This window comes from Heloderma suspectum, chromosome 5, assembly GCF_057233095.1.
Source record: "Heloderma suspectum isolate Gila_16-S chromosome 5, 16-S_ref, whole genome shotgun sequence".
NCBI classification, from domain to species: Eukaryota; Metazoa; Chordata; class Lepidosauria; order Squamata; family Helodermatidae; genus Heloderma; species Heloderma suspectum.
In genome coordinates this window covers 16786902-16802141 of record NC_139462.1, presented here as the reverse complement: position 1 = coordinate 16802141, position 15240 = coordinate 16786902, and the positions used below count along the sequence as shown (strand labels likewise).

General features: G+C 44.9%; 1 protein-coding gene across 7 annotated transcripts in view; it reads right to left on the bottom strand.

The window, feature by feature from the left end:
• SEPTIN11 (septin 11) overlaps window positions 1-15240 on the bottom strand; it is a 109005-nt gene that overhangs the window by 55778 nt on the left and 37987 nt on the right. For 4 of the 7 annotated variants that reach the window (XM_084855410.1, XM_084855409.1, XM_084855411.1 and 1 more), the window contains exon 2: window positions 3040-3154. In XM_084855410.1, the coding sequence (XP_084711536.1) occupies window positions 3040-3154 (115 nt within the window). Of the gene's footprint in view, window positions 1-3039; window positions 3155-8538; window positions 8756-15240 lie in introns of those variants that run through there. The other 3 variants (XM_084855408.1, XM_084855407.1, XM_084855406.1) reach the window with 2 other exon arrangements.

Genomic DNA, 15240 nt, shown 5'->3' with positions numbered 1-15240 from the left:
CTGGGTTGGACCCTTGGTTCATCTAGCCCAGTGAGTGCTACCTGTGACTCTCTCCCACCCTGCTACTTGAAGTCCTTTAAAACTGGGAGGGAGGGGGCAACTTGTAGTCCTCCTGATGTTTGGGCCTACAACTCCCCATGATTCCTCTCCATTGGTTCTGCTGGCTAGGGCTGATGTGAGTTGTAGGCCAAACATCTGGAAGGCCACAAATTGCCCACCCCTGCTTTAAGATGACAGAGATCCCGGGGAATGAAGCTAGGACCTTCTCTGCCACTAAGCTATGCCCCATATGTAGCTCTGCCCCACTGCTACATTACTGAACTTGCATCAAGTGAAGGCTTATCCATGGCAAGGAAAAAACAACTAATTGATGCCAGCTTGCTCCTTAGGCTGCTTGCTCTCTTCATCCCAAAGTTTGCTGCTGTGTCTTAAATGCCTCCCTCCTAGCAGAGGGAATGCCATGTGCCCTGGTCGTCTCCCTAGCCCAATTTTGCTATACTCCTTCATCACCCACTTGAAAAAAAAAATGGAATCCAAGCCTTGGAAACCAGCTGTGGAAGTCAGCAAGTGAGAAAGTCATGATCAGCAGGCTACACCCCCCCCCCCGGTCAATATTTTCTCTTTAAAAAGAAACAAACGAAGCTGCCTACTAAAGTTTCCTTGTAAAAACAAGCTGAATTTTGTATAAACAGGCAGCAATGGGAATAGCTTGGCCCTGCCAAACTAAGTGCAGAGATCAACCATTTCGTTTTTGCACACACAGAAAAGCCTTTCAATGCAAAAGGAAAGGTCCCGGGAAAGATTCCACTCGCGCTGGGTTTTAGAAGCTCGGACCACTTTCATGCACAGCTTGCTGCAGTTTCGCCGCATCATTCTTTTTTTCTTTTTAATTTGATGGATATGAAAATACTAATCCTCAAGGGAGGTCAAAGGAGAGGTGGCAGACTTTTGCATTCCACAGATAAATTTGGCTCAGAGACTCCAGGCAGCTTTGGATACAATTTTCAAGCCAGTTCACTCCTGAGCCTCAAAAGGCAAGACTGTGTGGATGCCATAATTCCCGAGTATTTCATGAGGAAAGCCTAGGACATGATACCAAATGTAAGAATCAGCTTGCTGAACTTCTTTTTTTTTTAAGCAACTTTCTAGCCCTTATGCCAAAAAAGTGTGCATGAAAGCAATGCCTGCTGTAATCTCAGATGCCAAAGAGATGGCTGAATAAGACTTCCGTGGGGCTGGAGTCAGGGCTTCAATGTCCTTGCCACTCCTACAACAAGCAAAAACAAAATAAGGATGCAATCCTATACCCAGTTTCCTGGAAGGAAGCCCCATTGAACTTAATGACACTTCTGAGCAAGCATGCATAGGACTGGGTTCTAAATTATGCAAAGTAGCAAAAACTGCCGAAGAAAAATCATGCAACTTTGCATAATTTATACAGGTCATAGAATTTGGCTTTTCCTGCTGCAGAATTTGGCTTTTACTTTTTATACTTTGCGCTCTGTATTACACACCCCTTTAACACAGAGTACACACCCATACTGAAAGGCTCATATTCTGGCTAGGAATCCAGAAGAACACAATAGGTCCAAGGCATTCAGTCTTTGGGAACATTTGTCTAGGAGTTTCTCTAGCTCACCAGTTTGATGCTTTAGTGCAAAGTTAAATGTCTGTGAGAAATTCCTTGGGGAAAAATAGGTACAATTTGGTGTGGGGTGTATTTCCCATGCCACCAATTTGCCTTGTGTTGTGCATGTAACAATGAAAGTATTGCTGTTTTAAGGGAATAAATGAATAAGGGAGCTAATCCATACACTGAGCAAAATAATGGAACAGAATCTTGGACTGTAATGTATCAAGCAGCTGCCAGGGGAATTGTGATTTCTGAATGCTTCCCACATTTTTTTTAAGTAAAGGTTCTCTGCATATAGAAAACTAGCACATCAAGGAGGTTACCCTAAGAGTTGCTCTCCTTGATGTGCTAGGTTTCTACATACAAGAAGAGTTTGATGTGAAGGAGCATTAAAAATGCACAACTACGCCATCTTCATTTGGAAGCAGAAGCGTTCTATAAATATGATTTTGCTGAGCACATAAAGGTCTTAGAAGGCTGGGAAACAACTGTGGGGATTATCAGTTGCATTTGATTTCCTCAGTAGCTGCAATTATTAAGATGTTATTTCTTTAGTAACTTTTTAACATTGGTTATTACAGAAGCTAACATGTAACAGAAGAAGACAGACAACTGTAGCCCATGCCAGCACTGGTGTGGTATCTCCTTCAGCTGTGCCTACGAGTGAGATCCCTAATACTAGGACTGGAGAATGGTTTAAAAATAATTAAAGGTGCAAATACTAGGACTGGAGAATGATTTAAAAATAATTAAGGGTGCAATCCTATGCATGTGTAAACAGAAAAAAAAACTCCTACAACTCCCAGTCTTCCCCAGTTGTAGGGCTTTTTTTCTGTCTAAACATGCATAAGATTGAGCCCAAAGTCACTATGCCAGTTGAATCCATCACTCTATGCCTCTTGGAGTAGGGAACCCCATCTAGCACTAGTTCTTCCCTTTTGTGGGACTAAAGGACCCACTGGGATTCCCCAACAGAGCCTCCAGTACAGCTAACAGGCATGGGGGGGATGGAGGGAGCCCAGAAGTATTAAAAAGGCCTTGAAAGCATGGACCCATCCATAACTAACTAAGCAAAGGGCTGTGAGAGAAACTAGGTGGATGTAATAACTGGATTATCCCACAAGTGCAAGGGAGGCACTGCCCAGCGTACTGAAACACTGTCCTGAGAAAGTCTGGGAAACACTGGTTTAGAATCTACCCCATTTTTTCACTCAGATATATTTCAGTTGTGAAAGTTTGAAGTGTTAAGATGTAGAAAGACCTTTGCTGAGTTTTTAACACTACAAAAATATATAAAAGGCTGAGCATTTCCTATTAAAATATTCCCACTGCTGCTTCCTGTCTTACACCTGGTAACAGGGAAGGAGGGATTTTACATCACTAACACTGCATGTTGCATCACTTACCAACACAAAGGATGTTGAAGCAGAAACCTTGTGAGGTTGACTTGTTGACCAGTTGATCAGGGAGACTGTCAAAACCAACATGGCCTGACAGGGACAGGTTTCGCAGGTCATCATTCTGAAATTCCAAAGAGAAATGTTTGATGGCTTTTAGAGAGCAGAGTTTCATCTTATTTACTTGCAGCAACACACATACACCCTTCATGGAGATAGAGAGGAATAGCACTGCTTTTCAAATATGTAAATTTATGTACATTGAATGGTTCAGCATATAATTTGGGGAGTGACTGCACCTCAGTGGTAGAGAACACCTGCTTTCAATGGCAAACAGTCACAGGTTCAATCCCTAGTGTCTCCTCTTAGAAAGAACAGAGAGCAGAGATGTTAAAAGTTTACCGAGACCCTGGAGGACTCAGTTAAGAGTAGGCAATGTTGGGATAGATGGGCAAATCGTCTGAGCTGGTCAAAGGCAGCTTCCTAAGTTCCTAAATACACTGTTAAAACATATCTGTGATCTTTTGAATGAAGTGTGGTATAAAAATCTTCTAAACAAAACAAGTTACACACAGAGACTGGGGGGGGGGGGGGAGTTCATACTGAATAGTAAGCCAAGATTCTGGAGTATCCTGGCTTACTATGAAAAAGCTGCTGCAGCCTGCTCACTCACTCCCGCTTGGCTCCTCTGTTATCTCAAGCAGGCAAACTAACTGGAAATCAAAAAATTATTACATCATCCAAACCCAGGATCCTGGCTTGTTGTTCCCTTTACAAGCCAGGATCACAAACCAGGTTTTGTTCTTGGCTAACGATTCCTAGCCTGTTTAGGAGCAACAAGCCAGGATCCCAGGTTTGGATGACATGGCAAGCTTTCAGTTTCTGGTTCATTTACCTAAGTAGGAGTGAACAGGCTGCTGCACCAGCATGAGGCTCATTCACAGTAAGCCAGGATTTTGGAGAAGCCCACAAACACAGCCACTGATTGGGCAGAGTGCTTTTCAGGAATAAAAGACAAAGCTGCAAGGCAGAAACTCTCTTATACAGCTGAAACTCTCTTATACAGAGTCAGACCATTTCTCTATCTAGGCCAGTACTGTCCTTTCTGAGTGGCAACAGCTCTTTAGGGTGTCAGGCAGAAGCCCCTCCCAAACCTTGCTAATAGAAATAGTAGCAACTGAACCCAGGATCTTGTGTATGGAAAGGGGGGTGCTCTGGCACTGAGCTATGGACTCTCCCTTTTAAAAGGACTGGAGCTTGAAATCCAGAACCTGAAACCATTCAGCCATGCTACCACCTGATTAAAAAGGCCCTGGCCCTTGGGAAGGTGGAATTTCAGCCCACGGACTCATGAAGGCAACCTGAAGGAAAATGACTGCAACTAAATGAATGTGCCACAGCAGGCAGCAGATTTTCATGTTAGTGCAATATAGCTTATGTCAGCCTCCCGCACTGGCCATGCTGGCTGGGAATTATGGGAGCTGCAGCCCAGAGCATCTGGAGGGAACCTGACTGGGAAAAGCTGGCATCTTCTGCTACGTTATGTCAGTCTTTTACCATAAGAAGCAAGTACGGGGGTGGGGGGTGGGATTATGGTCATTCAGGCAAAACTATTCCTAACTGGCTGCAATTGGAATTCACACTTTGTTGCCATTTGAGGCAGCTTCACAAATACATTTTGGAAGGGGGGGGGCACAGTCAAAATGGATGGGTGGAATTCCAAAGGTTCTCCTTCCCCCACTCCAAAGTTATGTGGACGTGTGTAAAGAAAAGAAAAACAGGACAGGAAGAACATAGGCACAAGGGAATAAAAATGCAGAGGGGCCCAGGGAATAAACAGTTCTTTTGCAACCATCCAAAATGCACGGAGGGAAAATTGACCATGTGACTGGCAGCCACTTCTGGAATTACTATCTCCACTTTGGGCTGCTATTTATAAACCAAACCAGGCTGTGCTAACCAGAGCTAATAAATTGAAATGGCACAACTGTGTCCTAAGTCATCTGTTGTCCTTCAGCAGGCCCTGGAAGAGAAGGAAAGGACAGAGAATTCCTCCAGCTGAGAGAAAAAGAAGCCCTCCTCCCTATGGCCCTGAGGGTCCTCATGGCTTAGATTCAAGCCATGGCAGGTGAGCAATAGACAAGAATGTTTCCAGTATTAGAAAAACAATTAGCTTGACTCACACTTTCAGCTTGGATGAGATACATTTACTCTACACAACAGATGCCACCTCCAAACTCATTTATAATTACCATAACTGCTGTGTTTCACATCTATGATTCTGGCCTTGCTTGTTCCATTGTGACATTTAACACAGACCAGGAACACCCTCCAAAGTCAGCTTTGCAAATAGGTCTACACAAGCTCCTAGCCCACAAACCTTTTTAACTGTTTATATTAGTCATTCAAGGTATAATTGACAGCTTGAAAATAAAGAACCATGTGCCTTCTGGGTTAAAAATCATTCCTTGCCCTGGTTGCCTGGAGGAAATTTTGACTCGCCACAAACACGTAGGCAAGCCGGTTTGCCATCTATGCATCAGGCCCGGACCAAGGCCTTGTAGAAGGGTGTTCTCATCAATTGTCCCTTCAGTGATGTTTCCCTGTGGAATTGTCAAATCCAGACTCTGGGCATCTTCCAGAAGTGGCATAAGATTTTATTTTATTTTAATTGAAACAATTCCAACAGACTTTTTTTTTTTATTGCTGGCATTGTTTCCAACAGGATGGAATACCTATCAATTTCTGATGCAATCAAGAATTCTAGGTCCACAGCCAGGAAGCTGAAGGGATTTTCCAACACTTGCACAAACAGGAAACACAAAAGGAAGTCATATAAAAATTCATTTCTGCTCTAAATAAAGTGACAGAAAGCATTTCAGTGCTAGAATGATTAAGAGCATACAGAAGAACAAGCCTTGCTGAGCAAAGGTCAGCATGGTTTCTGAACAAGGAAGTCTTACCTCCCCAACCTCTTTAGAAATCCTTAAGACAGCATCACATAAATGTACATACAGTCAGGGCCAGAAATATTGGAACAACGATAACTGTTCTGGCAGTTGGCCTCTGTACATCACCACATTAAAGTTGAAGGGAAACACACCCAGATGGGAGCAAAGTCAGGACTTTCAGCTGTAATTCAAGGGGTGTGACAAAAGTGGGGCACTAACCATTCAGGAAGGACAGCCAGTGGCATACACACACACCCATCATTGGGGGCTCATAAGTAATGGAACGAATGGCTGACAAGCAGCTGCGTGGCCACGTGTGGCCTGTTTCCTGGGTACCCCATGACCAATCAAGCAGATGAAAGGCCTGGGAGTGGTTCTGAGTGTTACATCTGCATTTGGCAGCTGTTCACTGGAACTCCCAACATGAGGTCCAAAGAAGTGTCCATGCGAGTGAAGGAGGCCATCATTAGGCTGAGGAAACAACATAAACCCATCAGAGAGATAGCAAAAACAGTGGGAGTGGCCAACACAACAGTTTGGAACATCCTGAAAAAGAAGGAATTAACTGGCAAGCTCAGCAACAGCAAAAGGCCTGGAAGACCACGGAAGACAACTACAGGGGATGACTGCAGAATTCTGCTCAGGGTGAAGAGGAACTCTTTCACAACATCTAGCCAGGTCAAAAACGCTCTTGAGGAGGTAGGCATGTCATTGTCAACATCTACAGTCAAGAGACAGCTTTATGAATGTAAACACAGAAGCTTCACAACAAGGTGCAAACCACTGGTAACGCTTAAGAACAGACAGGCCACATTAGCCTTTGCCAGCAAACACCTAAAAAGGCCTGCCCAGTTCTGGAATAAGATTCTTTGGACTGATGAAACCAAGATGAACTTGTACCAGAATGATGGGAAGAGAAAAGTATGGAGAAGGAAAGGAACAGCTCATGATCCAAAGCATACCACATCACCTGTCAAACATGGTGGAGGTAGTGTTATGGCATGGGCATGTGTGGCTGCCCATGGAACCGGGTCACTGGTGTTTATTGATGACCTGACTGCTGATAAAAGCAGCAGGATGAATTCTGAAGTGTATAGGGCTATACTTTCTGCTCAGATTCAGCCGAATGCTGACAAACTGATAGGATGCCGCTTCATATTGCAGATGGATAATGACCCAAAACATACAGCAAAAGCTACCCCAGAGTTTCTCAAGGCAAAGAAGTGGGATGTTCTTCAATGGCCAAGTCAGTCACCTGATCTCCACCCAATAGAGCATGCTTTTCACTTACTGAAGACAAGACTGAAGGCAGAAAGACCCACAAGCAAGAAGCAGCTGAAGGCAGCTGCAGTAAAGGCCTGGCAAAGCATCTCAAGGGAGGACACTCAGCATTGGGTCATGTCCATGGGTTCCAGACTTCAGGCAGTCATTGACTGCAAAGGATTTTCATCCAGGTATTAAAGGCGATCCTTCAGTTTGAAATGATGTTGGTTTGTTCCATTACTTATGAGCCACCAACGATGGGTGTGTGTGTATGCCACTGGCTGTCCTTCCTGAATGGTTAGAGCCCCACTTTTGTCAGGCCCCTTGAATTACAGCTGAAAGTCCTGACTTCGCTCCCATCTGGGTGTGTTTCCTTTCAACTTCAATGCGGTGGTATACAGAGGCCAACTGCCAAAACAGTTATCCTTGTTCCGATATTTCTGGCCCTGACTGTATATGGGGTGATCCAACGATACATAGTTCCATTTCTCAGATCCAAACCAACTCTTCAGCATGACGATGCATGCAGGTAGCAAGGGGCGGGGAAAAGGCAGCATTTAGAGGAAGGCCAACCAAAAGTAGCAAAAAAAAGAGAGTTGGCAGGCCAGAAGGAGGGAAAGAGCCCAGTAACACAGGGAGCATGGACAGGATTGTTCACTCACAAAGTTAATTTTCAGGACTGTTGAGCAAATTCCTATTCACATCCTCAAAGACCTCCATACTGGGTTTATACACTTGTCAAGCTACACTGCTTTTCCTGGCTCCTTCTGCAGCTTGTACTAATTTTAAAAGATGCCACATAGACAAAGTTTACCAAGCCAGCCAGTGAGCACAACATGAAAAACTAACACAGCAAGCTCTTGATTTGATTTAAGTTCTTCCCTTCCCTCCAAATAACCCATTCTTCCTCTACAGCCTCCCCCTGCCAAGCAAATCTGAAAGGTGTGAACTTATTCCTCTCCTTAAAACCCTCAGCTTAAAGAAAACCTGTTACAATAATTTACTCGCTGATGGTAACGTTGTGAGCCAATTGTAGCTGGCGGGAAATTAACCAGGGATCCTACAACATATTAAAGCTACCATCTGTAACTGATAGAACCACTCCTGCTACTATTACGTGTTTGAATTCAGAGAAGTGTGCTTAATTTTGGAAAACTGTGCATGTAGTTGCCAGTGTAGTGTAGTGGCTGGAGTGTTGGACTGGGAGCCGGGAGATCCGGGTTCTAGTCCCCACTTGGCCATGGAAGCTCACTGGGTGACTTTGGGCCAGTCACAGACTCTCAGCCCAACCCACCTCACAGGGCTGTTGTTGTGAGGATACAACGGTGAGGAGGAGGATAATGTCAGTCGCCTTGAGTTCCTTGTGAGAGGGAGAAAGGCGGGGTATAAATGCAATAAATAAATAAATGTGCAATAAAAGCTTAGAATAGATCTGCATTTATTTATTGATAGTACTTTGATGCACAATTAAGCTAGTTACTCGTACAAAATGCGTAACAATTATTCACACCTGTAATCTTGACCAGGGAGCATGAGGCTTAATTTTGGATAATAATGCACATGTAATACACAAGAATTGTTTGCATTTACTTTGCAAAAAGCATTCATCTGCTTCTGCAGATCGGTTCCCCGAACGTGAAACGCCAAACATGTAGGACGGGAGAAATACCCACAAAAATATACTAGTTTTGCATATCCTCAATTTCCATTTTGATTCTGAAAATGTGGAAAGGGGAAGCAAAAGAGTAACACATGCACAGTTCAGAATAAATTTATGCAATGTTCGGAATGCATTCAGAGGGTGGACTGATGAGATAAGCAAATCTTTTTATGTTCACATACAGCAGGAAAAAGGAGACCTGAGTATATCTGGCCCACCAAAACATTCACCGGCCAGACTTTATGAGGAAAACCGGGGGCAAAGCTACAGGTTTAAGCCTCTCCCTCTGAGGTATCCTAAAGAGGTTATTAGCCCTTTGCCCCACTTCATCTTTAGAGCCTGTATTTGTTTTTGTATCATCATTTTAAGAGCGCTTCATCTCAATGTGACAATCCATCTTTGCTCTCTACAGCAAGAACAAACATAGATCTTCAAGGAGAACTCTTTGGCTAAAAGGTCAGTTCAAACTCCAGGCAGTTAGAGCGCCACTTCTGCCAAGAAACAACATAAAAAGGCTATTTCCCTTCCTTAAGGTTTTTTTCCAAACCGCTAACATTTCTATTTGGAGTAGAAGTGACTAATGCATATACCAGGTCTCATGTCACAAATTGCTAACCAGAAGAAGCTGAAGGGTTTTTTTCCTAGTGGGGAAGGGGCGGGAAGAGGGAAGATAAGAACCATGTGTGTGCATTCCTGCATGTCTTGTAAAGCTAGTAAAGCAGGGGGAAAGGGGGGGTGCACACACAATGTGACAAACAAGTATGAAGAATTTCCAAAGGCACCGTCCAATCAAAAACAGATGCTCTTCCCCCTCCACATATCCAGTCTTGAACTGACAATCTGAATTGCTGCATTTAAGCCAATGAGGTAGAGTGTAAATCAGTCATTTCCATGATTTCTCATGGAAATGCCAAATTACTTCTTTCCCTACCCCTGTTGTCACCAATTGCGACTCCTAAGGAGCCAAGGGGAACCAGAGGAAGCCAAGACTGCGTTTCTCAAAGTTGCAACTGGTTGCATTCCTCTTGGCTTGCATGCTTGTTCACTTCCTGCTTTTTCCTCCCAACTTTGGAATAAGAAACATTAAGCCAAGTATTTCAGGGGCAAAGGACGCCGTTACTTGCCTGTTCGTTAGCACAGCTCTATCAATCTAAGTTAATAGGTCTTTGGATGCAAATACACCACAAATGTCTAATGCTGCTTTGAGAGCCATTTTAACAGTCACTATGTCCCCTAAAAAAAACCCTCTGAGAACTGTAGTTATGTTTATTTTTTAAAATCTACCCCACTTTATCATCTGAAAGCGCTGAAAATGGCTTATAACTATAATGAAACAATTAAAAAGCCACAATAAGCCCAGTTGTCATGTATGTGTGCACACACGTGAGTGTGTGTGTATCATCCTAAGCATCTACAGAAGCACACCTAAGCAAGAAATGCCCATTTTTAAAGCCTGGCTTTATAACCCGCCTAAGACTTGGTAAAGCATGAGCCTGATGACAGGGGCAGGCCAAGAAATTCTCCTCACATCAACATGCAAGGCTAGCCACGTTATTTTGGCACCTAAAGTAGAAAATCCCACAAATGCCCCTGGCTTGGAGTAGAATAATAACAATAACAATAACAATAATAGAACTGACCATTTGCTTCCCTTTCATAACATCCAAACTGAGCTGCCTGAGTGAGACAGCCTCCTCACTCTACCACCAGAGGAAAGCCACGAGAAGGCCTTGTCTCTTGTAGCTGCTCACACTCTCTTTGGAAGTTCTTAAAGCATAGGTGGAAGGCAGGTTCAAAGGTGCTTGGAATTGTTAAGAGACTGGGATTCCTATGCCCTGTTGGGCTGAAGCCAGCAGGGCGGGAGGAGTGACAGAGGCCATCTTTGCCTCCCTGTCCTCCGTTCTTTGATTTTTCTAGCGAGGGTGCTCTGGAGGGGGAGGGAAGGAGGCTCAGGATAAATCATAACCTGGCCTCTCTGGTCTCCTCCCTTCCCCACTCCTGGGAATGCCCCCTTTCCCCTCTCTCCAAGATGGAGTTACCTTGGAGAGGCAGCCAGTGCAGACCTCTCCATGCCAGCTGTGAGGGAGTGGGGGAGGGAGGTCGGATCTCCGACTCCCCCTTCCAAGGTCAGAGCGCTATCTCCAACCTCGTAGGGGGGAAATCCGAAGTATCCTATGGTCCCTGGGATGCTCATGCAGGGACCATAAGAGAGTTCTCTCAGTTACTGGTTATAAGAGCTTAAAGCCAAAATATGCCGGTACTGTTTGGATCTTGGCACTGCCCCTTTTGCCTTCAGCCTCACCCACCACTGGAGCAGGGCCCCCAGAAGCTTCTCCAAAATGGAATGCAGTCCTCAGGATGAAAAAGGTTCACCACCCCTGCCCTGTGGTATCCATAGCTGCTTCTCTCTATTCCTCCCCCGCAGAAGCGTGCAGGGTTGCATGTCTGCCCTACTCGTAGTAGTTTGTAGGGGAGGTGAGAGCAGACACAGAATGACCCAAGGAGGAACCAGCAGCAGCTGCAACTACCTCATCTCCCTCATTATCCTGCTTTTAAGACCTCATTCTCCAGCTTTCAACCCCTAAACATGCAACAGAACTACTCGTCTTGCATTTGTAACTGTCAGATTTGTGCTTCTCAGCTTGCTCCAAGTCACAACAATCGCTAACCAGGAAACTCTTCAGCCAGTTTTCAGAAGCTATCGCAAATATCCCATAGAACAGTCATGGATTAAATGCTGCCCAGCAAAGATTCAAAGGCAACTTCCTTACACCACAAGGCTCTGCTGTAAAATTGCTCGCAAAGACATTCTTTTTAAACCCTCCAGACTGAATTAGCATGCAGACCACAGCATGCAACAGCCTCCCCCAACTTGGTGTCCTCCAGATGTTTTGGACTATAGTTCCCAGCATTCCTGAACACTGGTCATGCTGGCTGGGGCTGATGGGAACTGAAGTCCAAAGAACCTAGAGGGCACCAGACTGGGGAAGGCAGGTATACTATGTTTTACCCACTAGTCTTAAACACACTTACTTAGATGTAAGTTCAACTGAAACCAATGGAATTTACCATGCTGTAGCCATGTATTTTAATGAGACAAGATAGCCCTGACCTACAGAACGGCATATATTTATTTTTTAAAAGAGCGTCATAAGACACACACTGAGGATAAAGAGCTGCCGCTCTCTTCCAATTTACAAAAGCAGGCTGCAGACAATTCATATTCATCCTGGGAGAGTGGCTATTTTAAAAACCTGTCATAATCACAATTACTTTCCCCCCCTTTAAATGAAGTGCTATTATGTGCAGGAGCAATCTGTCAGCATTAGCTAAAATCTCTGATTGTGCACTAAATTGTGTTTTAAGCTTTTGAAGCCAAAATGCTGAGCTTTTGCAGACAGGACGAGAAAAATATATTAGCTGCACATCAGAGAGTTTTCCCAGCTGTGAATTTTGCTCACATGTGAGGCAGAGTCATACTAAATGCTTAAGTAGACTGGGAGGGGGAGATCAACCCACAATGCCATTTGATATGTCTTGTTCCTCCTCTCCCTTGGTACTGCATTAATAGATGACTAGAGATGCATAAGCATCCTGGAACTCCACCAGCATCAGTAAAACACAAAAAAGCAAACACAAAACCCAAGCATTCTTTTCATCGGCTAACAGAAAGAGGAATGTTCCCACAATTTCCTTACATTCTGTGCCCGCAGGGGAGTGGAACATGGATGCATTTGATTATACTACTCTTTAAGTATCACACTTATACTTTAGGCCATAAACAAGATTCCGAAACTGGCTATACAGAAGCTCATGAGACACTCTGAGGTATTAGATTCTCATAAAGGAATCATAATGAGGCTGATAATTAAGTACCTGCACAGAGGAAAAATGAATACTTTGGTCTAGCATACACAGGCAGCACAAAGGCGAGGGTAGTTACTGCAGGGGGGGGAAGGGTCACAATGTAATGCTACCCTACATTAAAAAAAAAAAAAGCTTCCCTGCTAATAGAAAACTAGCATAGCAGGGAGTGAGCTGGGCTACAACCTTTCACCTGATATACTAGATTTCTGCTTGCCATGTACTCTATCATCTCAAGATTCTATCACCTCATTTTGCAGCATGTGTCAGATAGACCTCAGAAGTGAGCAGGTCCAGCCCCTATTCTTGCATGCTAGTTGATGGGTGGCAGAGCCCCCCACCCCCACCCCCGGTCTATCCTTTCCTCTTGAAGCATTCCAGGGTGTTTAGAAACTAATGGTCTTAATGTATGCATACTTCCCACTCCCCACCTATGCTGTAAGGTGAAAGCGTATCAGGTCCGGGACAGAGCACTGCAGTAACCCACTCAAAACCTCCCTCCAGTTTGACGGACCTTGATGAGTACAGGAGAAGACAGTGCTATTGCCGAGTACATAAAACACAGAACAGAGCAGATAGTGTAAAGGGTTCAGCAGTGTGCAATAATGGTATGATGAGAGGTGGAACATCAATCCTTGATATAAGAATCAGGTATTACAAAAAGGTCCCTGTTTTCACCTGTGAAATGTCAGAGGGTGTGTTCCTGAGCAGCCCTACACACATCCCTTATAAATTGTACCAAATAAATGTTTTCCTGTTGCCCACAAAGCCACATCATAAAACACTTTCAAGTAACCCCATCTGCAGTACAGTTGCTGTGAAAAAACCATCTCCTCATGCTTCACACCCCACAAGTCAGCCATGATAGGACTTTCCAGTAGCTGTGCTGTTGGTGAATAAGAAGCAAGCTTTCCGATAACGGGTTTAAATGCATTGACAAACCCAGTAGTAATGAAGGTTTTCCTCCCAGATCCACCTAAAAATTATCAGGCAGTCTTCCAAGTGTTTATTTAAAAAGAAAAAAGAAAAAAGAAAAAGAGATTTCTTAAACTATACCAATGGGAGTCCAAAGTATAGGGAGTGGGAGCATTAATAGATAGTGTCTCTGTCGCGTCTGCAGAGTGCTGTCCCAGGAGGCTGTTCCAAGTGGTCCGGAGCCTGGTCAGTCCAGTTGCTCTGGAAACACTGGAGCATTCTAAGGCCTCCTGTGAGGCCTTGGCAAGGCACTTTGTGGATAAAATTGATCGGATTAGGAGTGTTATTGCATGCGCTGTGGATACAGTTAGTGAGCAAGAGGTGGTCTGTGGCAAACTGGTTTTGTGGGATAGGTTCCAGCTTCTTCCTTCTGATGAAGTGGACAAAATGCTTTCATCTGTAAGGCCGACCACCTGCATACTTGATCCTTGCCCATCTTGGCTCATTATGAGCTGCAGAGAGAGGCTGGGTGAGGGGATCAGGGTGGTGGTAAATGCCTCCCTTGAGGAGGGAGTGATGCCATCAGCTCTCAAGGAGGTAGCGATAAGACCGCTTTTAAAAAAGCCCTCCATGGATCCCCAAGTTCTGAAAAACTTTCGCCTAGTCTCAAATCTGCCATTTTTGGGCAAGGTGATTGAGCAGGTGGTGGCGATGCAGTTGAAGGCACACTTGGAAGAAGCCAATTATCTAGATCCATTTCAGCCGGGCTTCAGGCCTGGGCATGGGACAGAAACGGCCTTGGTCACCTTGGTGGATGATATGAGGAGGGCTCTGGAAAGGGGCGAATATTCCTTCATTGTTCTCCTCGACCTCTCAGCGGCTTTTGATACCGTTGACCACGGTATCCTCCTGGACTGCCTGGAGGGGTTGGGTATTGGAGACACCGTATTACGGTGGTTCTAGTCCTTCCTCTCCAGCAGGTACCAGAGAGTAGCACTCAGAGAGGAGGTTTCGGACCCATGGCCGCTCACTTGTGGGGTGCCACAGAGTTCCATCTCTCCCCGATGCTATTTAACATCTATGTGAAGCCGCTGGGGGCTATCATCAGGAGGTTTGGGGTGCGGTGTCATCAATATGCGGATGACATGCAGCTCTACCTCTTGTTTAAATCTTCACCAAGGTTGGCCTTGTTGTCCAAATGTCTGGATACCGTGAGTGGCTGGATGGGGAGGAATAAGCTGAAGCTGAACCCCGACAAGACCGAGGTACTTTTGGTGGGAGACAAGAGGAGGTTGGGGGATGTTGACCTGGTGTTGAATGGGGTACAGCTACCCTTGAAAGAACAGGTCCACACCCTGGGGGTCATTTTGGACTCCCAGCTGTCCACGGAGGCTCAGGTGTCAGCTATGAGCCGGACAGCGCTGTACCAACTCCATCTGATACGGCGGCTGAGCCCCTACCTTCCCAATCATCTACTCCCATCGGTAGTACATGCCCTGGTCTCCTCTCGTTTAGACTACTGTAATGTGCTCTATGTGGGGTTACCCTTGAAGACAG